General features: G+C 45.4%; 1 protein-coding gene across 6 annotated transcripts in view; it reads right to left on the bottom strand.

Moving 5' to 3' along the window:
• Positions 1-22,623, bottom strand: part of FGFR3 (fibroblast growth factor receptor 3) — a 57,799-nt gene that overhangs the window by 4,546 nt on the left and 30,630 nt on the right. Inside the window, exons 5-15 of one of the 6 annotated variants that reach the window (XM_065060357.1) lie at positions 20,180-20,349; positions 15,492-15,615; positions 14,891-15,081; positions 11,078-11,228; positions 6,790-6,983; positions 5,752-5,897; positions 5,539-5,660; positions 4,263-4,373; positions 3,892-4,082; positions 2,444-2,566; positions 776-846 (exon numbers count right to left, since the gene is read on the bottom strand). In XM_065060357.1, coding sequence (XP_064916429.1) covers positions 776-846; positions 2,444-2,566; positions 3,892-4,082; positions 4,263-4,373; positions 5,539-5,660; positions 5,752-5,897; positions 6,790-6,983; positions 11,078-11,228; positions 14,891-15,081; positions 15,492-15,615; positions 20,180-20,349 — 1,594 coding nt within the window. Of the gene's footprint in view, positions 1-775; positions 847-2,443; positions 2,567-3,891; positions 4,083-4,262; positions 4,374-5,538; positions 5,661-5,751; positions 5,901-6,789; positions 6,984-9,874; positions 10,020-11,077; positions 11,229-14,890; positions 15,082-15,491; positions 15,616-20,179; positions 20,350-22,623 lie in introns of all 6 variants that reach the window. The other 5 variants (XM_065060358.1, XM_065060359.1, XM_065060360.1 and 2 more) reach the window with 5 other exon arrangements.

Here is a 22,623-nt window from a genome sequence, read left to right as displayed (position 1 = left end):
ATGGAAACTATGATTTAAGATCAATAAAAGCCAAAGTATGTGAAAAATACAGAAATAGAAAGATTCATTTGTCTGATTGCAAGTGGTGAGCCTTGAGGAGCAGGCAGGCTGGCTGCTGAATTACTGTAAAAATGCCATTATCAACCAAATACTGAAATAAAAAGCCAGTGTGTACAATGAGCTACTTAAGCCCCTGCAAAGTTCAGATGTGATACAGATTTACACGTCAGGCAGGCTCTGCTGTTTGCTTACCGTGCAGAGGCACCAAAATGGACAAGACAAGGATTAGGAAAAATAAAGGCAAATAAATGAAGCAGCAAAATTAATCCGAGAATATATTTGTTGAATATTCTCTGATTGACTCTCTGCTAATAGCAGACAGAATATTCCAAGCTCACCCCATGCACTCAACTGAAGTATAACCGTCTGGGGCAAAGTGTGGAGGAAGACGAGGGGAAATTATTTTTGCATGATTTTTTTTAATTTCAGGATTAATCTTCCCATCTATAAACCAGACAAGAAATACCTGCCAGCATTCCAATAACTTCTCAGCAGCTGACTAGAGATCCTCAGATGAAAGCAACTAGATAACGGCAAAATAAAACCACGTGTGCAAAGCTGCCGCTTGGAATCAATTCATTTGCTTTTGCGTCCCTAGGTGCCCCAGCAGCAAACGAGCCCTGCTGGTGCTTAGCAGTACGTTTGTCTTTATGATACTATAGGTGTTGATTTCCTTGTCATTTTACTTTTTTTGAAAAAGCTTGGGTATGCTTACACATCGCTCTGGTGAGTGTAGACCCGGTCAAACAAGGCTTCTGGAGCCATCCATTTCACAGGCAGCCGACCCTGTAATTAGGAAGACAATGGGAACATCCCATCAGCATATTCCCCCAGCCACAGAGGCACCATCTGAATCTTCTCTTCTAATCCAGTTTGAAACATTTTCATTAACAATCACATCTGCCTTCCTGGTCACTGGGCAAAACAGTAGTGGCCACATATAAACAGATTAGAGGATTTGATCCCTGGATCTTTGCTGACAATCTCTGCAGTAAATGCTCTCTGTAGAGGACAGTATTTCACTGCCAAGGCAGATTTAATGTATCAGAGCATCTAAATCTTTGCGTAGGAACAGCATCCGTTGCTCAAAAATGCAGCTCACTCTGCAGCAGAGCATGGGACAACACTTTTCGTCTCTTTGGTTGGAAGAAGCAGTTTTACTCAAGGTCCAAAACCTGCTTGGAGGTTGAACTTGAGGGGAAACTTCCAGGAGTGAAGGCAAGGGCCAGATCCTGTAAGAATCAAATCCCAGTCCAGCTGGAGGATAAAGGAGGCCTGATCCCAGGTTTCCAGGGGAACATGCTACATCAGGGTCATAAATATGGGCTGTCACATAGAGAAATATGAAAAAGACTAGATTAATCATAATTCTTTTGGGCTTTGCTTGGCCTCTGGATGGAGTCAGAAAGGACTGTTTCGTGTTTGAGGCACAATTTGGCTATGGGAGGGTTCTGTCCTCTTCTGACCTGCTGTCTCAGTGGGGGAGACAACTAGAGATGGGACATAGGCAGGATGCACAAACAGGATTATGCTCTCAGCTGTCCAACACAGCTCAATCAGGAAATTAATCTTATTTGGAATTAAATTCCCAAGAATTTTTATTCATTTATGATTAAGAAATCCTGGTATTTAAGAAAGATTTCTGATATGATATTGGAAAGGATCAGTATGGGCATAGCGGGCTTTGCAAGACTGTCTGGACATTCAAATCCCTTGCTGTTGCAAGGCCCTCAGGTTCTGCAATGTCCTTAACCTCTTCCACTGCCATCTCCACGCTGTCATAGTTGTGGCTTTTGCTCAGAGCTCAGCATCTGCTGCAGGGCTCTGAACCAAGACACAGGTCTTCACTCCAGCCCTTCTTTGTAAATTAATCTCTATAGAAAATATAAATGACTCCAGGACCCAGCCCTTGTCTGCGACTATTTTCTCACCCTTGGCAGTCAAGGAGCTCAGTTGTAAAAAAGAGAAATACATGAAAGCCAGGTAGCTTCAGATACACAAAAAGAGACATTCCTCTGTCAAGGGCTCTGGCTGGACAGAAGTTGGCTCTGTGGGACCTTTATGAGCAGTAGTGGAGCAGACTGGAAAGGGCTCCTTTCCCCTTTGGTAAAAACCTTGGCTTCTCTCAGTCTAAAGCCACCTGGCCAGAACTGAGCCCTCACAACCAGCTGCCAGCAGCAGCTGTATCCATCAGGAATAAAATGGATGGTGGGTAGACTCCTGGAACCAGCCTATCTACAGTCCCTCACTACATGAGGCCACTGGCAGATTTCTTCCTCCTAAGCCCCTCTAGAGAGGAGACATGGGACAAGGGCCACTTACTGCAGGGATGGCCAAGCTCCCTGCCAGAAGAACTGTACATGCCTGGCAGCTCTGTACTTACATTGGTGGTTTTCTTGTAATAGTCGATGTTGTGAACGTCTCTTGCAAGGCCAAAATCGGCAATTTTCATCACATTGTCTTCAGTGACTAACACATTCCTGGCTGCCAAGTCGCGATGAATGCACTGTGAAAGGTGAGCAAGTCAATCAATAAGGGCTCGTTAGCTGCTCACGCCCGGAACCAACGGCACCATGTGGTTTATGAGCTGTTGTTTCATTGACTCCCGAGCTCATAAAGCTGTGGGCACTGCTTTAATTCCTTGCCTTCTGTGTCACTGCCCCATCATGCATGCTCAGTGGGAGCCACCTCTTAGCAACACCTAATCGGCAGTGCTGACACAGCCACACGTCTTTTCTCTCCAAAAGGGATGCACAGATGAGAAAGCCAACCCTCCTCTTCTGTGGGTGCCTACTGGGACGTGAAACTGTCTTTCTGCCCTGCTTCCTCCAGGAAGAGGAACACAGGTTGATGTTTGAAGGAAAATAATCCTGAAATGAAGACATTCCCAATACATCCAAAATACACCATAGTTGTTAGGTGAGGAAGAAGCTAAATTAGCCTGGACTGTGCAGAAAGGGAGTTTAGAGCCACCATGAACCATCCACCCTGAACTACAGTCACAGGACCAAAACACCTGACTTGTGAAGCTCAACTTGCTCTTGCCATAGTGCTCCCTGCCTGCAAAACAAGGTCACGAAGGCTGGTACACAGCTTCCCAAACCCAAAGCCTAATTCTCCACCTGCTGATGTCAGGGTAAATCAGGACTAATCCCAGGGTATGATGCAAGCAAATGGAGCAGCCAGCTCGGTGTCAGCAAACTGCTCCCCTGGGAGCATCTTGGGCACAGTCACACATTGAGCCAAATCTGCTGCCAGCTCCACTCCCTCTGAGCCTACACGTGCTGGTGACAGCCAGAAACACGTGAGCTACGTACACCCAAGACCTCAGATTCCTCATGGGTGCTCTGCATCTTCAGCAATCTCAGAAGGGAGATGAGGGGCACAAGGGTACATGCAGCTCCTGGCTATTGTCTAAAATAACATCTCCCACAGTGGAAGCTCACAACATGGTGTGATACCCACCCTGACCACTGCTGCCTGAGCCTCAGGATCACACCTCTGAAAGCCAATTATCTCTGTGAGTGGTGCAGGTTGAACTGGTGAGGAACAGCACCAGCGTCTGGGTTGCTTGTGCTTTGTATGTGTTTTGGAGATGCTGGCAGGCCTTCGGGTGACAGTGAGGGTTATACAGCTGCATGGTTCATGCATACAGATGGCATACGGGAACTCCTGCATAGGGCTGAAGCCATCTCAAAAAAACCCATGATAAATCAGGTCTCTAACGCCTGCAACACTTTGCTTGAGTTGTCCTACACACAGACAACATCACATGCTTTTGAACAGATGGGCCTGACTGATGCTTCTACCAAATGAGGTTTCCCAACTCACCTTCTGAGATGCCAAGTACTCCATGCCACGGGCCACCTGGTAGGCACAGGAAACCAGGTCTTTAAATGTCAGCTGCTCCTCAGGTAGCTTGCAGGTGTCAAAGGAATAGTCCATGCCAGGTGGGCGACGTGCCCTGAGGTATTCCCGCAAGTTCCCCTTTGACGCATATTCTACCAGCACATAGAGCGGTCCTGCAAGCAAGAGCATCATCAGCATCCAGTGGAGGAACAGCACATGCTGCCCAGGGGCTAGGCTGACCACTGAAACCTCACCTGGGACATTTTGGGCAGCCAGTGACCAACTACATAGAAGGGACAGTCAAATCAGAGCCTCCCACAGCCCTGTAAGCACTGGGCTGCTGTGCTACGTACCGTCCTGCGTGCAGGCACCGAGGAGGTTGATAATGTTCTTATGCTTCCCAATCATTTTCATCATTTCCATCTCAGAGACCAAGTCAGAAAGGTCCTTGTCTGTGGCATCATCTGGAGAGAGCAAGAAAGGAAACCAAAAAATGACAGGAAGAAAAGAAGTGGTTTGGGAAGTAGTTAATACAACTGCTGCATAGCCATGTGGGGCTTTGATGGGGAAACAGTACTTAAAACATGGCAATATTGGTTTTCATTCTACTTCAGGAAGAAGAATCAAAATAAACCCAAAGCCTACTACCACACAAAAAAAAAGAAGACAAAAACCCAAATAAATTGAGGTAAATGTTCATATGGAAATCAATAAAACCTTTAATCTTCTGTTTCATCCTGGCAACAATTAAAGAAAAGAGGTCAGTTTCAGTATCTGTGATTATTTTCCTTTTCTGCTTGTTTCCCCATCTGGAGGGACAAAGAGTAAAGGATGATGGAAGATCAGAGCTGGAAGAGGGGCTACAGGAAAGAATGTAATTTTCCTACAAAAGTAGAAAGATGGAGAAAACCTCCCAAAATTAATGCTTTGGTTTGGAAAGAGGGAAACATCCCCACTTTCAAAAACAACTTCAGAATGGATTAAAGGAAATGTAAATTAAAAGAATCCTTTTCTGACAAGAAATATTACTTTTTAAAATATATGACCCCACGTAACCTCAGACCTGGGCTGCTCACTGTCGGAGCATCTGCCCTGTTTGTTCCAGCTGAACTCCTCCGGGTGATTTTGTCTGTGCATTGTCTGTGGTTTCTGTGTGGGGGAAGGATGGGAAACAGACTCATCCCAAGGTGCCTTGCGAATCGCCCATTTTGGCCTCCCTTTAACCTCTCAGGAGTTCTTCAAGAAGGATTTTGTCAACTGAGTTTCTGCAAACTCCACCTCAGGTTGTTGCATAAGCTTTTAAAACAGGCAGTGCTGGTTATGGGAGGAGTAAGGAGTGGGTTGATTCACTGAGCTGGCTGGAAGGGAAGGTGGTTCCCCTTCTTCTCAGGGATGCTATTACCCCTTGGCAGAGAACTAGATAATTTCCAGTCCCTCTTCCTGGTGGGATTTTCACTTTTACGTGCTCTCCAAGGAGACAGCCCTCACCTCCAGGTTATGAGGGTGAAGGGCAAGAAAGGCTGTTCTTGCTTTCTTCTATTGTATCTGTTTGTAAAAAAGACTTAAAAGAGGCAAAGAGAGGAAATCCCAGCACAATATGCCATTCTGCCCTCTGTGGACTCCCCATACCTTTTAACATCTTGACTGCAACTGTGATGGCCTTGTTTGGCTTGTCCTTATCAATCCCAATCGCTTCAGCCATCACCACTTGGCCAAAACACCCCTCGCCCAGTGGCTTCCCCAAGGTCAAGCTGGAGGGAGGAACAAGCAGGCACATTAGTAGGTACCAGCTGGTAACACCAACAGCAGGCACAGGGACCCCAACCTGTGGGTTGGACTCACCGAGAGCGTGCCAGTTCCCACTTGGGATCAGGAGGCAGCTCCAGCTCGGAGACGTTGGCCAACATGGGCCCATCGCTGGAGGAGAGACGTGTGATCCGGACAAGGGGTGTGTTGGAATTCATTGAAGAGTTGGACTCCAACGACACCTGCTTGGGTAGAGCAAATGAAGTGTTATTGCCAACTGTATTCCTAGGGAAAGCAGTGCCTGAGATGGATCACTGAGGGGGTCTGAGCTATCTTTGCCTACCGATACCTTTCTGTAACTTTGAAATGGGAAATCCCCTCCATCCTCCACCTCTGCCCCATTCCTGCAGAAATTTTCAGATCTAGGCACTTGTGGTCAGGTTTTTAGCTGGTGGTAAGGAGGACCAGGTCTGCCAATGCCCTTCAGCAGGCAGGAGGTACAATCCGTTCATTTGCTCTGTGTGCATCTCCATAGCACCTACAGGCTATTGAATGACTTTTCCTGTTCTGGCACCATAAATGCCCAACATGAGCATGCAGCCAAAGCCATGGAATCTGCATCCATCACTATGTGGCTTTACATAGTGCCGTCTGCTCCTGCCCTTCTGCAATTACATATGGCAGAGCATCTCTAAGCGCATGGAGAACGAGGAACTTCTCCCACCTCAAGGCACCAGTGACCTCTGTGAAAGCAGGACCAAGCACAATTAAATGTCCTCCTGCTCTCCAAAGGCCTGCTTCACCAGGGAGCCAAGACTAAACTGTTTCTTTGCAAAATGTGCTTTCTGTGGCATCCCCAACTGCAGTGCCAGCCCCTCTGGGATGAGGACAAGAGAAACGTGGCTGCTTGGGAGCTGCTCATAGACCAGAGTCAGCTGCCACCAGCTACTGCTCCACTGGAACAGAAACAAATGAGTAAAAGGGGGTTAAACTACACCACAGCCAACTTATGTCCCTCTTGGGCAATGATTTTCTGGTAGAGCTCCTCACCTAGAGAGAAAATTTCAAGTGGGACCAAAAAAAACAAAAGGAGGAGTGACGATAGCGGGGAATAGGAATCTTGTATCTACTTTCTGTTACCTGTCTCTTGAGTGGAAATTTGGAGACTTTCTGTACAGTAGGGGTGTTCATGGCTTTTTTGTTTGGCATTTTCATCCTGCAGATAATCACAATGACCACCACCAGGATGAAGAGAACAAAGCCAGTGCCGTAACTGAGAATGCCAGCGTACACTGAGCCTGAATCATCCATTTCCATGAGCTCCTCTGCTGCGGGGTGACAAGAGATGGCAGTCAGGACAGGGCACTCAACTACACACACGCAGTGCAAAGAATCTGGGGAGGACTTGCTCATCTACACCAATTTTTTGAGCAACTTGAGTGAGGGGACCATCCTAGGCCAGTGGTTTACCACCTGTGGCTGCAGCTAAAACATTAGATCAATTTGCCTTTTTTGGGCTAGTTTTACTGCCATTTGATGCAACCCTGGGGTTTCTAAGAGTCTTCAGCTCACAGGTTGAAAATCACTGCTCTAGGCTGAAGGCGCCTTCACATGTCTGTGCTGTCCCTCTGACCCAGACCTTGCTATCCCTGCACATCCACACAATGTAGCTGGACACCTTGGATGTGCAAAGGCTGCAGGACTGGGGTTTGCTGCACTTCACTCATTCAGCTTCTCCAGCAATGATCTCCATCGGACCAGTGCCTGCCCTGAGGGACCAAGGGGTTTGAAGGGCATGCATGGGTAAGGCATCACATAGGGAAAAAAACCTCACAAGGGTAATCACAGATTCACAAAACAGTTTGGGTTGGAAGGGACCTTCAAAATTCATCTAGTCCAACCCCCCTGCCATGAACAGGGACACCTTCACCCAAATCAGGTTGCTCAGAGCCCCATCCAGCCTGGCCTTGAATGTCTCCAGGGATGGGGCATCCACTACCTCTCTGGGCAACCTGTTCCTTCCTCTTACCACCCTCATTGTAAAAATTTCCTCCTCATGTCTGCATAATCATTTCATGAAAACTTAGTTCTGCTGAGAAAAAGCTGGAAGGTCTGGCCCAGGGGTGATGGCATGAGCCCATCAACAGTGGTTACCTGCTGGCAAGACTTTTTTGCAACCAGCAAAGCTCAGCTCTGATTCTCCCCTTGTTCCTTTCAGGACAGGCACGTAGACCAGAGGAAGGAGCCATGGTGGGACTGGTTTTCTGTCCCCCAAAGGTGTGTCAGCATCAGAGGAACAGCCAGCGGTGGGAAACTTTATAATGAAGTCATGCCGGCACAGTTAGCTCACTAATGGCTTGCGTACACCACTGCTGCCCCAAAGCAGCATGTTCAGCAAGCAGGAGATTTCCCCTGGCAGCAGCAGGCTCCGAGTTAGGTCTTCCGTGGCTGTGTTCAGGGGGACATGGGGAAAGGGCCATCGGGGGCTGGACTACCCCCACTGGACTACCACCACTGGGGGCTGGACTACCCTGTGTCCCAGCTGTGCAGGGCTTGATCCTGCCAAGCGTCCATCTCTTCCTGTGGAGAAACGTTACCAGATCTCCCAGGATCAGGCACTATGGTTGGTGCCATGGATCTGTTGCCTTGGTTCACACCATCTTTCCTTCCGTAGTGTGGACAGGGGTTTACAAGGAGGGTTCCCCAGGTGATCTGTATCCTGCACCCTCTCCATGGGTAGCACTCGGAGGCCTGCTGCTGCGCAGACGGCTGTCCTCCACAGCATCTGACTTCAATATAAAGTCCCACTTCAAGTTTTTTGTTGTTTTTTCCCCATTTGTTCTTTGCTTAAATAAGAGGTGTGAGTTCATACATTGTAAAAACATATGCGTAACAGTCGGATGAGACAGTATCAGGAGATGCTCAAAATAACAGAGACATTAGTCTTCTAACCAAAGGAAACGATTTCTCATCCAGCGGATGGCAGAAGCAGAAACAGGATCAGTTCAGCTATTTTAGAGCTGGCAAACAAACAGAGAAAAGACCAGCAGATCCCACCGGCAGCAGGGTTGGGCGTGGAGGAGACCCTCTTGTGCCCCAGTAAGAGTGATTACATCCAAACCACCCGCACAGATAAAGTCAAGATTAGAAATGCCAAAGTTTCCAATTCCTGAACACATCCTGAGCTGGACATGTTGTGAGAATGACCTAAATGTGGTCTATGACTGGGTGACCCAAAGTAGGGTGTAAAGGATTTTGGGTGTCCTTTTAGTAAGGGTCTACTGAACACACTCCAGGTCTGTTCATGAACTCTCTGCAAGGCACAGAACCTTTGAGATTCAATATGAATATTGCTGGTGCTTTCCTAGACCATGCTCATGCCTTCCCTGTAGCTGGAGGCAGACTCTGCAGGTAAAGGGACAGCACAACCTCATTACCCTTTTTTGGAGAGCAGATCCCTCTGTTGCATATTCTGTGCTGGCTTCATTGTCAACAAGAGCTTTTACACATGAAAGGACCACAAAATTGAGGTCACTCTGGCCTCGGGTTTCAAGCCCACTGCAGCTTTCATCAATCCCAGCTGGAGCAGGCAGCATGCAATGCTCCTGGGATCCTGGGCTCCCGGGCTCTCTCTCCGGATGACTCTCCTCGACCTTCTGTTTGAGATCGCTATCATGGCCTGTTCATCCGTGAAGTGGAAATAATACCACAGGCAGGGAAGGGTGTACTCACACCAACCACTTATGCATCTAATTTTAGGTTAAGATATGAGGTTAGACAGAACGTTTCCTTCATAAGATGATCCACAGTCCATGTGCAATTTAGGTGACCTGGATGATCTGATGGGGAGGTTTCCTTCTCCCACTGGCAGTGTAAGAAGACAAAGCTCCTAATTTTGGCACTTAAAGACATTCTCCTAACAAAGAGGCTGTAAACACCTCTCTGTTATCTAGACAAAAAAAGACACTGAGCATTGGTTAGCATTATCGCAATAATAATTTAAATTTGGAGATACAATGCAAAAAGTGTCTGTGAACAGGCAACAGAGGTTTTCTACTATGTCAATTTGCCAATGGCAGAACAAATCCCAGAGGAGAGCCCTCCTTGGATAACACATCCTCTTCCAAACAAGGGGCAGTCTATGGAAACTTGGCATTTCTAAAGCAAAACATCAAAGCACCCTGGAGAAGGAAGGAGAGGCCAGCACAGAAGGAAATACCTGGTAGCACCGTCAGCCAAGCAGAGTGATGTGAGAACCCAATAGAATTCCCTGCGAGACAAGTATATTCCCCAGCATCCTCAAAAGTAACATTTCGCAAGTACAGAATCTCTAGCTCCTTATCCGTTGTGTTAACACCTGCTGTCTATGGGGAAAAAAAACACACACATATAGAAAGAGGGAAAACAGAGAATAAGCCACATTCCCAGCAAGTGTGAGGACACCACAGGCAAATTTCAAAAGCAGATTAAGGTTGTTTTGTATTTTTTTTTCCAATGGCCCATCTTTCACATTTATTTATTCATTCCCCTCTGCAGTTTGTAGTCAAAAGCAAAAAAAAAAGTTCCCTTCACCAGGTTCTTACTCTGTCCCACTAAAGAAGCATGCAAGCAAAAGCATCCAAATGAAAAATTTACCCCACAATATGACTGACTTCGGGTTAGTAGGGTGAGTACAGGGGGGGAAAGAAAGATGATAAAAGGAAAGACAGAAACAAAGGAGAAAGGAGGGGAGATGTAGTGGGGAAAGATTCAAGTGCTGATCAGAGGAACATACAAACATTTTGGTTCATTAGTTCATCGAAAAATACAGAATTTTAGAATTTTTTCAGAGTGGGCATTTCAAAGCTGTATATTCACTACAAAGCCCTTGATGCTGTAGTAAAACTCTGATTACAAGAAGGTGCTCATAAGGAACACAGCATCAAATCCTCTAGGCTGGAGTCAAACCCCAGAGCCCATGAGATTGCTGCTGCTCTCTATTTGACATGTTTGCTTGCATGAGCCAATGTTGATATTTATTTCTCCATTACTTCTCCAAGGGACAAAACCGATCATATCGGTTTTATGGGTGAAAATCTTGAAATAGCTTGGTTTTCCAGAGCTTTGAACGTCACAGGTCATTAACATGCAATTCTGTTATCAGCACTCAATTGTAAAGAAGGGAAAGGAATAAAAGTGTAAAGAGTTGATAGTAAAATTTGACAGTCATTTTATTGTGGGAATTTTTCCATGGCAATTGCTGTATAGGCATTACAATTTTGTAAAAAAAAAAAAAATTAGCAAGAAAATAAGATAAAGCCATTCAGCGTCAGTTGACAGGGTATAATACAAAATGAATAGTGATTTTAATCACTAGCTTCTTAAAAATGTTATAGCTCATTCTTGCAGTTGCCAGGGCCTTGGGACAGAGTCTGTGGTTTACCTGGTTTTGGTTTGCGAATGTGGAGCCAAAATGGTTTTTCGGCTATGCCTACGAAATTGTTGGCTCTACACAGATATTCTCCTTCATCTTGTTCTGTCACATTGAACAGATTTAGGTTAGCATCGGCTTCAGCGTTTTTACTGATCCAAGACTGCAGGAATAGACAGAAACCTGAACTTCAGTAAACCAAACAATACCTCCATCGCACCTACATTAGCTAGGATTGACTGTTCATGACAATTTTCTTTTTGGCTCTGGCGACATCCCCGGCTTGCCCTGCGGTGAGGGACCTAACCCAGGACCTGGGCGCAGAATATAAGTTGCATTTGGCCCCCAAATCACATGCAGGTGAACTCCTTTCCCTCCGCTACCAGCACACATGCGATTTCTTTTTTGAAAACAGACCGATTTCCCCACTTCTCCATCTGACAGCAGTCAATGGCCCTCAATAACTCTGCAGACAGGAGCACCAGAGAAAGGGCTTAAGGAGAGATTTGTGTTTGCAACCCGGCTCAGCAAATATTGTTTCAATTATCAGATTCCAAAATAGAATTTGGAAACAAAATATAAGCAGCGGCGGTCTGAAACTAGCTGCTGACTTTGCCTTTCAGAAATTAGCTGTAATTTTTTCCACTGCTTATAGGAGCCTCTTCTTTACTAAATAAAGTGGTGCATATAAATCAAACAAATTTCAGACTGTTAAGCAGGGTTTTATTTCTCTTCTTCCATGCTGCCACAACAGCACATCAGTTTGTTCCCTAAACAGTTGTTTTTATTTTGGTTGAAAATGCACAGCTGTTTTGGGTGGCCTCAGAAGTAGCCTAGGGAAAACCTAGAAAAAAATCAGCTTCAGTTCTGGAAATTAAAATAAAGCAATTGGTCTTCTCATTTTTTGGACTTATGCTCTTCAGCTCAGTCTTGGCGTCTTCAATTTCAAAGCCCGATCATGCCAATGTGACCTGCAGCCCATTAAAATCAACAGGGCTGCCAGGTCTGATCCAGGTTATTAGGAACTGAACCCAGGGGTGGCATCACAGAGGAGCCCCGATGTCCACGTTCGATGGCAAACACCACTGGTTTTGACTTGATCTCATCTCTAAGACTTACATGCTGGCAAGTTTGTCTTTCCTGACTAGTGGGGAAACGTGCCTGCCTGCTGTTGCTGCCTTGTTTATAATTAAACCGGGCATGTTTCAATGCAGAACATATAATTTAGTCCTTGAAAAAGCTTGGGCACAGTGTTGCCAGCCCCCCCTCCGTAACTGGAATGCATTTAGTGCTCTTCTGCAAAGAAAAAGGAGTTTCTTTTGATCACAAATTAACCCAGGCTTTCAGGAACTGATGCAGGTGATGGCTTGGTTTTGTCAGGCTGTTTAAAAAATGTGTTGAAAGTACGGCATTCAGTTTATACATCTGGAGTGGGGTGGATGTTCCCCCCACCATTTAGATGTGAAGGGGAAATGTCACATGCTGGGCATCTCTCAGTCCCCCTCACTCTGATGGAGACTGGGATACCCCCCATATATAAACTGCCTCACAGCAGCTCCTACGCTCCAAAAAATCTCCTGAAAGCAGGAGGGAAGGGCAGGCTGATAAAAAAGCCTTATCTCCCTGCAGACAGCAGAGCATCGGGCAGGACAGAGCCCTTCCCAAAGCAGCTGGTAACAGCTCCCTGCTCCGGCAGCGCGGCCGGGATCCTGGGTCAAAGCAACAGCACCACGTGGCACCAGGGGAACAAGTCCATAAAACCAAAGGACTGGCCCCAAGATGCCAGTGAGAGATTTTACCAGATCTTTGTTTAAAAAAAAACCCAAGCACACACGCATTAAAGAAAAAAATATATATATCCCTTCAAAGCTGGGTCTGATACAGCTCCATGAAGGCCCAGTACTGGCACACAAAAGATGCATCCCAAAATGGAAATGCTCCATGCCCCAGCGCTGATGCCGGCATTAATACAATTCAAAGCATTCCTGATTAACCAGAAGTAGTAAATAGACGTGTGCTGGTCCTATTCAGAAAAAAAATAAAAACCAAACAAAACTTGTGCTTTCAAACGCCTGCCTGTGCTCCCCTTCGAGGAATGCGGAGCCTTTGCCGTCCACAGAAGAGAAGGTATTTGGCAATTCTAATTACCTAGCCACCCCGGTGCCGCTCCAACTTAATTTTAAAACACTATTTATACGGACTATTTATATGTTCTTTGCCACAGCAAAATGGGAGCTTGTGCTTGTGACACAAGGCACTGTTCGCAGCGGCTCTGCAAACTTCCAAAAGGTAGAACTTTATCCCACGGGGACCACACACGGAGCTCAGAGACTATATTAGATGGCATGTGACACAGCCAGCTATTCAGAGCTTGGTTCTGGGCTGTGAAACCAGGGGGAAATTCAAATATGCATAATTCAAACACATTTGGAGAGACGGCAAGAAAATAAAACGTTTTATCAACTCGCGAGAAGCGCGTGTTGCCAATCCTGAAGAACTGTCTCCAGCCATTTCTTCCAACCAATCTGTTATTTCAATCTGTGTAATTATTTCCAGGGTCTCTGGCTTTTATTATCATGTATCTGGCTGAGTTACAGTTTTGTAGATGCTGCTTGATAAGTGGGGTTTTTTTAACAAAGAGAAGGGTGTGTGCAGCAGGATGTGCATGGGGAATGTCCCTGCACAGGACAACCTCGGCTTGAAACTGCAGCGACAAAACCTGCTTTCAGCTATAATACAGAGCCAGAAAACTTGCATTTGGCCCTATATATTTAAATAAATACCAACATAGGATGCCTTTAATTATGAAAAGAAAAAAAAAGGGATTTTAAAAGTCCAAAGTGCTTTTCACTCTCTATTATCTACTTTTTATATTTGCATACGTCGAGGGGAAACCAGACTCACTGGCTTTGTTCTGGCTGTAATCTGGAAGCTGCCTTTCCAGAAAGCATTTTACCAAGCAGAGTCTTACTAAGTGACTTTTTGCTCAATTAAAAACAAAAAAAAAGCATAATAGCAATGCTCACAAATGTTAGTGGCTAGAACAACACTATCTTGGCTCTCAGGTGCTGGTAGTTCAGCATTATTTAGTATGTGCACGCTGCAGTATGTTTACTTGGTAAAGGGAAGAATGTGTTTTACTTGGGAGCCTTTTATTTTAATAAGCCCCAAAAATGCCTCTAGTGAAGCTGTAAAAAAGGGTTATTTTTACAATTTTAGGTCCAATGCAATCTGACAGCTTCTCTTGTATTACGCTGCATTTCTCACAGCTGCCTCAGCTCTTACAACTGCTTTGCTTATCTGTGCCACTACAGTAGTTGTGTTATCTCTGGCAAACAGAACAGTCTGCAACATCGACTTTAGGACATTTTTGCTGTACCCCCTCCAAAAAGCAGAGTATTCCACTGCATGGGCTTAAAGGAAAGAACAATCCAAACAGCTGTCCTTGGCTTATTCTAATGATTTTTTTTCTTATAGGCACAAAATAGTTACAGAAAATGAGACCTTGAGCTCCCAAAAATCTGATTCAAACAATGATTACCTTTCTAAGAACTGTGGCACTGAAAATATTCTGTTGGGAGTTTCTGGTTCGCATTTCTCTGCTAGTCTAGGGCTAGTCTAGGGCTTATTTATAAACATATAAATAAAGTTTATGGCTCCCATTGATGGCAAGCATCTCTACCCAGTGCTGATCACTGTTGCCCTGAGTACGGCAGTGGGTTTCTCTGAGGGGCATCCCCACAATGTGTCTGCCATCTCTGTGACACCGGAACTGAAGCAGAGGAAGGACTGTCCTGAGGGTGAGAAGAAGGAGCATGGACCGACCTTCAGCACTGTGACATAGGGCGTCCCATCGGGTCCATATTTGCTGCCGTTGACTTCCACATGTTTCAGCCACTGGATGTGAGGCTGGGCATCGCTGTAGACCTTACAGTGAAACTCCACATTGCTCCCTACCACCACGGTCTGGTTGGCAGGGAGCCCTGCTTGTAGGATTGGTCGGTGGGGTGACCTTTCTGAAAAAAAAGAAAAGAAAATCCTAATTTACCCGTACTTCCTCCAAAAGGGATTCTCCTCTGAAGCCTTCATCTCTTGGCTTTTCAGCAGAAAAGGTGCAGGCTGGGATTGTCCCCGCCTAAGTGTCCTGGCCACCACTCTACACAGTTCTTCTTAAGCCAAACAGAGAAGAACCGCTTGGGAACAGAGGAGACATCTCAGCCCTGCCATTCCTTCTGGCCCCTCTGTAGACCAGCTACGTAACTTATTGATCACAGATCTGAGGCTGAATTGTTGGCCCAAAGGAAGCCAGAAGACACATGATCCAGCCCTTGGGGAAAGAAATCAAGCTCCCACTTCCCATATCCCATCACACGCCCGTTCAACCTCACCACGGATCAGCTGTTGAGGGAAAACAGTGAAATCTCACCTAATACATCAAGCTGGTATGTGTGCCTAATATTGCCATATTTGTTCTCCACAACACAGGTGTAATTTCCTCGGTCTGACGGCACAACACTCTCCATCACCAAGCTCCACTGCTGGTGTCGCAACTAGAAGAAGAAATCAAATCATCAAGCTTGTGGTCTAGTGCCATCATCACCAGACCATTCAAACCAGTGAACTATCAGTGAATGTCTAGACACTTGGCCAACATGAACAGGCTGCAGAGTATGCCTGAACATCACAAGGACCCATTTCAAGGGTCATTAAAGGCTTAATGTGAAAGGGAATTAAGACCGATGCATGAACAATGCAATGCAATGTAACATGCTGAGATTGCAATGGGGACTTGTAAATGCTTTCACAACCATAATAGTACTGAAACCAACTGACAGCTGAATGTGGCATCCCCCATTAGAATAACAATTTCAGAAGGCATCAGCTAAGATAACTTTGTTCCACTGGTCCTCTCTACCAGACCGCTCTGGTCCAGAGACTGTCAGCTCAAAATACCACACTCTTGCCTGTGGACCTTTACCAACTGCTACATATAACCCACTAGATGACTAGAAACAATAAAGATCATGCTTCTTCCCCATCTATGTCATATTTTAAAGATGTGTGCTACGGAGGCAACAAGGCATGGCATCTGTCTTAACAGAAATGGGTGATTAGGGCTAAGTTAGTCCCCTAAATTCCTTGTAAAAAACAGGAGAAAACATGTCCAGCCTCAACTGTGGTCACTTAAGATGCCTGGTCAGCCCTTCTCATTTGGCTCCAAGTTTTATACCAGTTGGTTTTCTGGATGTGGCTCATACATCCAGAGTTGTTGCTCATTCAGTAGCAGAAGGGAAAGAACAACCCTTGTCTCCATCCTGACCTGGTGCCCTGTGCTCCCAGCTAGAATGTTTGTTTCTAATGAATATAAAGGAAATAACACATATGGAACGCAAATCTTGAATTAATACAGAAAGCAACCAACACTCACAAAGATGACTTCAGGATGCAGAGTGCATGAAAGCTCTCTAAATCTCTGGATATTAATTTGATGCCTTCTGCCGCCCAGAGCAGAACATTTAACTTTAATAAACATTTTGAAGGCGACTCCAAGGACACAGAAGCAGGAGATTACAATAACGCTGTGCTACAGAATGTCAAGGGCTGATGGAAAAAACAAGGGTGTAATTGCTCCTGGAGGTTTCTTGCTACAGCAGGTGAACTCAAATACGAAGTCATTTAACCTCTTCTGCTACACATAAATTGCATCCACATGCTTTCTTTTAAAGGGCCAAGTCGCAATTAAAGCCAGAATTTTGTAAAGAGAAGGTTTAAATACATAGGACTAGACAGCTTAGTCACAAGATAAGCAAGCAAAAGCCATTTAACAATGACCCTTGCTTTGTAGATCTGTGTCCCCAGGAACAGCACCACTGAGCACCCCACTTTTGAGACACCACTGAATATATTATAGTATTTCATTTCAGGTTACAGGTAATACAGAAATCTCAGTTGCAGCAGATGTCTGGTCAGCTCTGACTGCACCCTCTGCCCACCCAGGACAGCACAGATGGAGCTCAATGCAAACCACTATTACACCTTTTGTAAAGCAACATCCTACTTGGTGTATCTCTGCAAGAGCACAACAATTCCAGGTTAACAGGAGCTCTTGAGAACAGAGAGCCCTGAACGTACCAGACTGTCAAGGAAGTTTCAATGCAAATTTGTGGCTGCTCAGTGGCTCATTTTCATACTGGCTTGTCTCATAGTTGTGTCTAAAGACTTCATTTAATCTACTTTTCAGCATTGCAAAACATTTGCCTCTGGAACCCCTAGGAGACACTCCAAGGAAATGGGGCTACAGACATATGGATGACTCCCTAGTCTGACCTGTATAAAATCAGGTCCAAATTAGGTGTTTTACTTGGGATGTACTTTCAAAGACACCTTTATGACACTTTCAAAGAACTTATCTATGTCAGGTTTGTGATGGGGACTTTGAAACAGAGAGCAGAACCTGGGGGGCACAGACTCATGGGGCAGAACTTGTGTGGAAACTCCTCTACAAGCAGCAAGAGCAGCAAGATTTTCTTTTTTAGGTTGAGACTGGTGTCTAGATTTAAAGGATAATAAAAAGGGGTGCTCCCAAGTTAGGATAGTCGTCGTACTTGATAAAACACTAGAAACATAAAGTGACTTATTGCAGGCATTAATCAAGTCAGTGAGATACTGGAAATCCCTCTGGTTTATTTGGTGTTGTCATTCTTGGCTCCTTGTGAAACAAACATTTGCAGACACACTTGGAACCTCAGTGGTGTTTGCCAGACTGGTATGCAAGTTAGTGCAATGGTCTGGGAAGGGATAATCCTCTACCTCCCTTCCCCCTCCATCTTCCCTTCTAGGGTCATTTAACACACACAGGCTTACGATATTAGAGATTCCAACAAGGATTTAACCATTAATGCTCTTTGGGAAATTTCATATGATAAGTCATATGAATTTCTTTACCAGTTAAGGATGAACTGTAACAAAACTAGGGTTAGTCTGAACTTCATGTTTTCAACACCCGCTCATCTTTCTTGCAGACTTTACAATCACACAGGATCTAAACACCGTTTGCAGGAGGCAGAAGTGGAAGAGTGGTCACCTTTCATCTGCTGACCACAGACCTTTCGCAATCAATGTTTAAACTCTTCCACACGCTGAGAACAAACGAGAACATTCCCAGCTCAAGGATTTCTGGGTTAAGAGATGAAGTAAGCCAACCAATCTCTGCCAGAACTGGATCTTGCCCATTCTTTTCAAGCTGCATAATCCTGTTATGAAGCTAAGTTGTAACAGGGAATTTAAATCTTAAATATATGAGATACTGAGCATGTTTTCAATCTCTTTTTTTCTGGCTAAAATCTCAGCTGATATCCATCAGTATATTTATAGTGGATGAGATTTACATTACACTGCTTACATCTAACTACAGCTCAAAAGCAAAAGCAAGCAAATTAGGGAAGGAAAATTACAAAGAGAGAAAGATGTCTTTATAACAAGAAAGGGAAAAAGAACTACACCTAGACAGATAGAGAGCTTAAACCAATCTTGCTGTAATTGGCCTGACATTGCCTTCAATAGCTCTTTAAGCATCAGCTTGTTGCTGGAAGATGCCCCTAGAGAAACAAAGCACAGCGATGCCAAAGACTCACTACCACTCACTACCGTGTTGCAGAGGATGAAACGTGTCAATTTAAACTCAAGGATAGATTAAAACCACTGGGAAGCGGGATGGGGAATTGCTTTCAGCTTCAGATTTTATTCTGCAAGCATAATTTAGTGCAGCTGATGTCACATAGTTTTGTAAAAAGCCGCTCGAACAGCACACGCAAGCCTGAAAACACTTCATGATGATCCTTACAGCCTTCAATTAGTAAAAGATGCTTGTGCTTTGCGAATGTTATCTGCCAAAAGGCTGTTTACCCACAGCAGTTTCTTCCTCGCTTCTTTTTTCTCCTTAACTTTTTAGAAGTTCTAAACCTGAGCGTGTCCTCAGCCTCCTCCAGGCTGGAGCAGGGACAGGGCTGAGGAAGGAGCTTCAAAGGCTTCACTGAAGCAATCACAAAAGGCTCTTTCAGGAACAGGTCTGAGTTAACAGGAAAGAAACGGCCCAAAACTGTGGGGAGGGAAGACTTTTTTTAATCCTTTTCTGGTTTCTGGAGCCCGGCACGCTTTGCATGCCTAGCCCCCTTCCAATATGCCGCAGATGTGGGAGGCATCAGCACACAGCTATTCAGAGCACTGGTGAAGATGCCTTCCTAAAAATCACCTTCTCTCCATAGCAGGAGCGCAGGGATATGGCAGGGCTGGCAGAATGCAGGCAAAAAATTGCTGCTCTGGAGATATTTATTATAATCAGCTGCTGCTAGTTTTATTCTCCCCAAATACAACCAGGAAGGAGACCAACTCAAAAGGACAACCTAATAACAACATAATCAGAGCAGAACAGATTTTCCTGTTAAAATCTTGCCATAATTCATCATATACAGTAGCATAGAAACTTCTATCTAATTAAAACATCTGAGTGCAGTGGGGTTTTGTGTCCCTTAGCTCTATCTCTAAACACAAGCCAGAGCATTTTCCAGAACACGTTATGGTAGGAAGGAAGGAGGGAGAAAAAAGCAGCCAAGGAGCAGATGCTATTAGTCTGGCTACAAGGGAATCCAACATTTGACCAAGGGTCAGTGATTTATACCACAAGAATGTTAATGACCACCAGCACAACAGTCCAGCTCTTTGGTGAGGTCCTTCCTAAACCTTCAAAGGATGCCGAGTCGGTTTTCCTTGAAAGCTGGGCATAGCTATGGCTCAGTCTAACATGTCTCCACACACTGGGCTGATATCCAGAAATTATAAGTTTCTGCTCCTGCTTTCTCATCCCTGTTCACCATGAAACCATAAACCCAGCCTCATTTTTACCTGGTCCCTGCATGACCACTAGAGACAAACCTATAGCGATTTACCCCTCAATTCAAAGGGACAGCAGCCCTTTTTAACACTTTGGTGTTGAAAAACTTTCAAAGTTGCAAGAAAACATCCCTAACCCCACACAGTTGGGACCTTGCTCTTCCATGTACCAACGTGAATCACCTTCGAAACACAATTAAACAAAGATTCAAACCAAAGTCTTACCTTGATGCCTCCGATCCTATGCTCTCCCTTGAACTCCTTGCCGTTTTTCAGCCAGTAGATGGAAGGAGTTGGGTTTCCACCCGCCGGACATCGGAAGCGAACGGTGTTGGCAGCAGGAACTGCCAGCAGCTTCTTCTCCATCTTATCTGGCCGGGTCCAGAAGGGGACACCTGAGAAAGGAAAGACCAAGTTGAACGGGCCCATTTCTGCCGCGGAGGATATCAGCTGGTGAGCAGATGCATTTGAGGAGGCTTTGGCATGTGTGGAGTGACAGTTAAATTGCTACCTGCTGCAGTTAAGATAAATGACACAGAAATGCTTTCCAGCTAAATGACTCTCATAGACGTAGACAGGGTGTTTGCATTTTAGGTTTGTGATGAAAGGTTCATGACCAGGTTCTTGTTTCAGTAATGTCAGTATAAATCTAGAGTAGCTGCTTTTAAATCAACAGGGAGAGTTATCCCAGATCAGGATGAGAATCTGGCCTCAGCCTGTGAAAAGATACAGATGTACCTTCATGACAATAGTAGCCAAGAAGCAGGAACAGCAGAAAGATGTTGGAACTGTAAAAAAACGTTCATGGGCCAGTAAGGGAGCAGAGAAGAAATGTTAGCTGAGTACACTGGAAAATTTTGCTTTGCAGTGAGCACAAACGTAGTGTGGCCTCCTTAAGGGAAAGAAAGAAAGAAAAAAACCAAAACAGTGCCAAACTGGTTTATCATGTTTATGTTCTTTAAGTACAAGTGATTTTAGTTTTAAAGATTCATGTTACCTTTGAACAGGGATAAGTTTTAAAACACCAGTGTTAGCATGAGATACAGTTTATAATCTGCCTCAAGTACAGCGCTGTTTCTTGGCTGTGTTACAAACATTACGTATTAACTCCAAATTAAGGCAGCAGCAGCAGCAAACTCATTATAATGGGAAGAAAGAGAGAGAAAGTTTTTTAAAAAAAGCCTCCCAAGCTTTCATTTCTGCTTAAGGAAACACTGCAGAGCTGCAGGAGGGATGTTTCCGCTGCCATGCTGGGGGCCACATCCAGCCCCCCAGCTCCCTGCTCCACACCAAGGCCAAAAGGAGATGGGGGCAGACAGGATTCGGAATGCAAAATAGCAAAGAGGAGGCCAAAGACTGTAACTGGCATCTCCTCCCGATGGGGAGGAAGCACCCACAGAGAACCCAAACCCACTGCTCGCAGAGACCTTTGTGCTTCTGGCCAAGACAAACTGAAGGTGTTGGTCCTTCAAGAACTGCCTTGGAGAACAGGACGGCCACCAAAGCTGTCGGGAAAGCGTTGCTGCTGGCCTCTCCCGCAGTGGTGAGGATGCTCAGGAACACCAACCAGCACCACGGCCTCACCTCAGTGCTGCTCTGGAGCCTCTGCAATCCCCTTCCCCTTAATTACAAGGGTGTACAAGGCTTTTCCTCCTGTGGCGACCCTCTGCCATGCAGTTGAACTGCTCGCTTTTTCCAGTGCTCCCTAATACACTTGGCCCCAATGTGTTTGGCTCCATGAGACCTAACCCACTGCAATTCTAGGTAAGTCAGTGATAAGCCCACCTTAGTCTAAGTCTCCAGTGTCCCCCATGCAGGCTTTCTGCTGCATTTCAGCTCCCAGGATTTTGGAGGCAAGGTCATCTAGCACAGCCAAGGCAATCCATGTACCCACCAATTTTTAGCACACGCTAACACTCTCCGCATGACCCCTCTCTCCATGGTTCCTTGTGAAGCCCAACTGGCTATGGAACTGGATGTCAGGAGCTACCTCCGGGAGGCCCTTCATTTGCTGGAAACACCCCTGCTGGATGCAGTGCTCTTGTGTCTCATCTGCTCTCACATCTCTGCAGCTGGACACCTGCATGTAGGTACCACCCCAGTGAGGGAAATCCAGCTTCTGCCCTCACACTGCCTTGCACAACATGCCGTGATGCCTATCAGCGTCAGCTCCACGTATCAGAGGGATCTGGTGCTCACCCATGCCGTGTACGCCTCATTTTTTGAACAACGAAACTGCTTAAGGCCGTTTTCTTGCCGGGATGGCACTGGAACAGGAGTAAAGCTGGCACAAACAAAAGCAAAAGGGGGAATCCCTGCAATTCTCATGCTCCTGCAAAATCACAGCTACAAACTTTGCAGTAAACAGACAGCACATCCAGGAGAGGCCTCAAATGCTAATGTGGGCTAAAGTGGGACATCATGTAGCCATCTACCTTCCAACATCTGAACTTAGAAAAATGACAGAACTGCACAAAAAAAGGAAATAAAAAAAAAAAGTTAGAAGAGTGGGTGCTAAATAAATAAATATCAGGTCCTGACGGTAAAGGAAGATGCTGCTATTGCATGGGTTGGGAAGGGCAGAAACCAAGCAAAGGCTGGGCAAAAGCCCAGGAAGCAGCAGGGGGGTAAATCTGGAGATCAGTTGGGGTGGTGTTGGGAAGGCTGAA

This window comes from Columba livia, chromosome 4, assembly GCF_036013475.1.
Source record: "Columba livia isolate bColLiv1 breed racing homer chromosome 4, bColLiv1.pat.W.v2, whole genome shotgun sequence".
Taxonomy (NCBI): domain Eukaryota; kingdom Metazoa; phylum Chordata; class Aves; order Columbiformes; family Columbidae; genus Columba; species Columba livia.
Note: the sequence above shows the minus strand (reverse complement) of the source record. Positions and strands in the feature narration are given on the sequence as shown.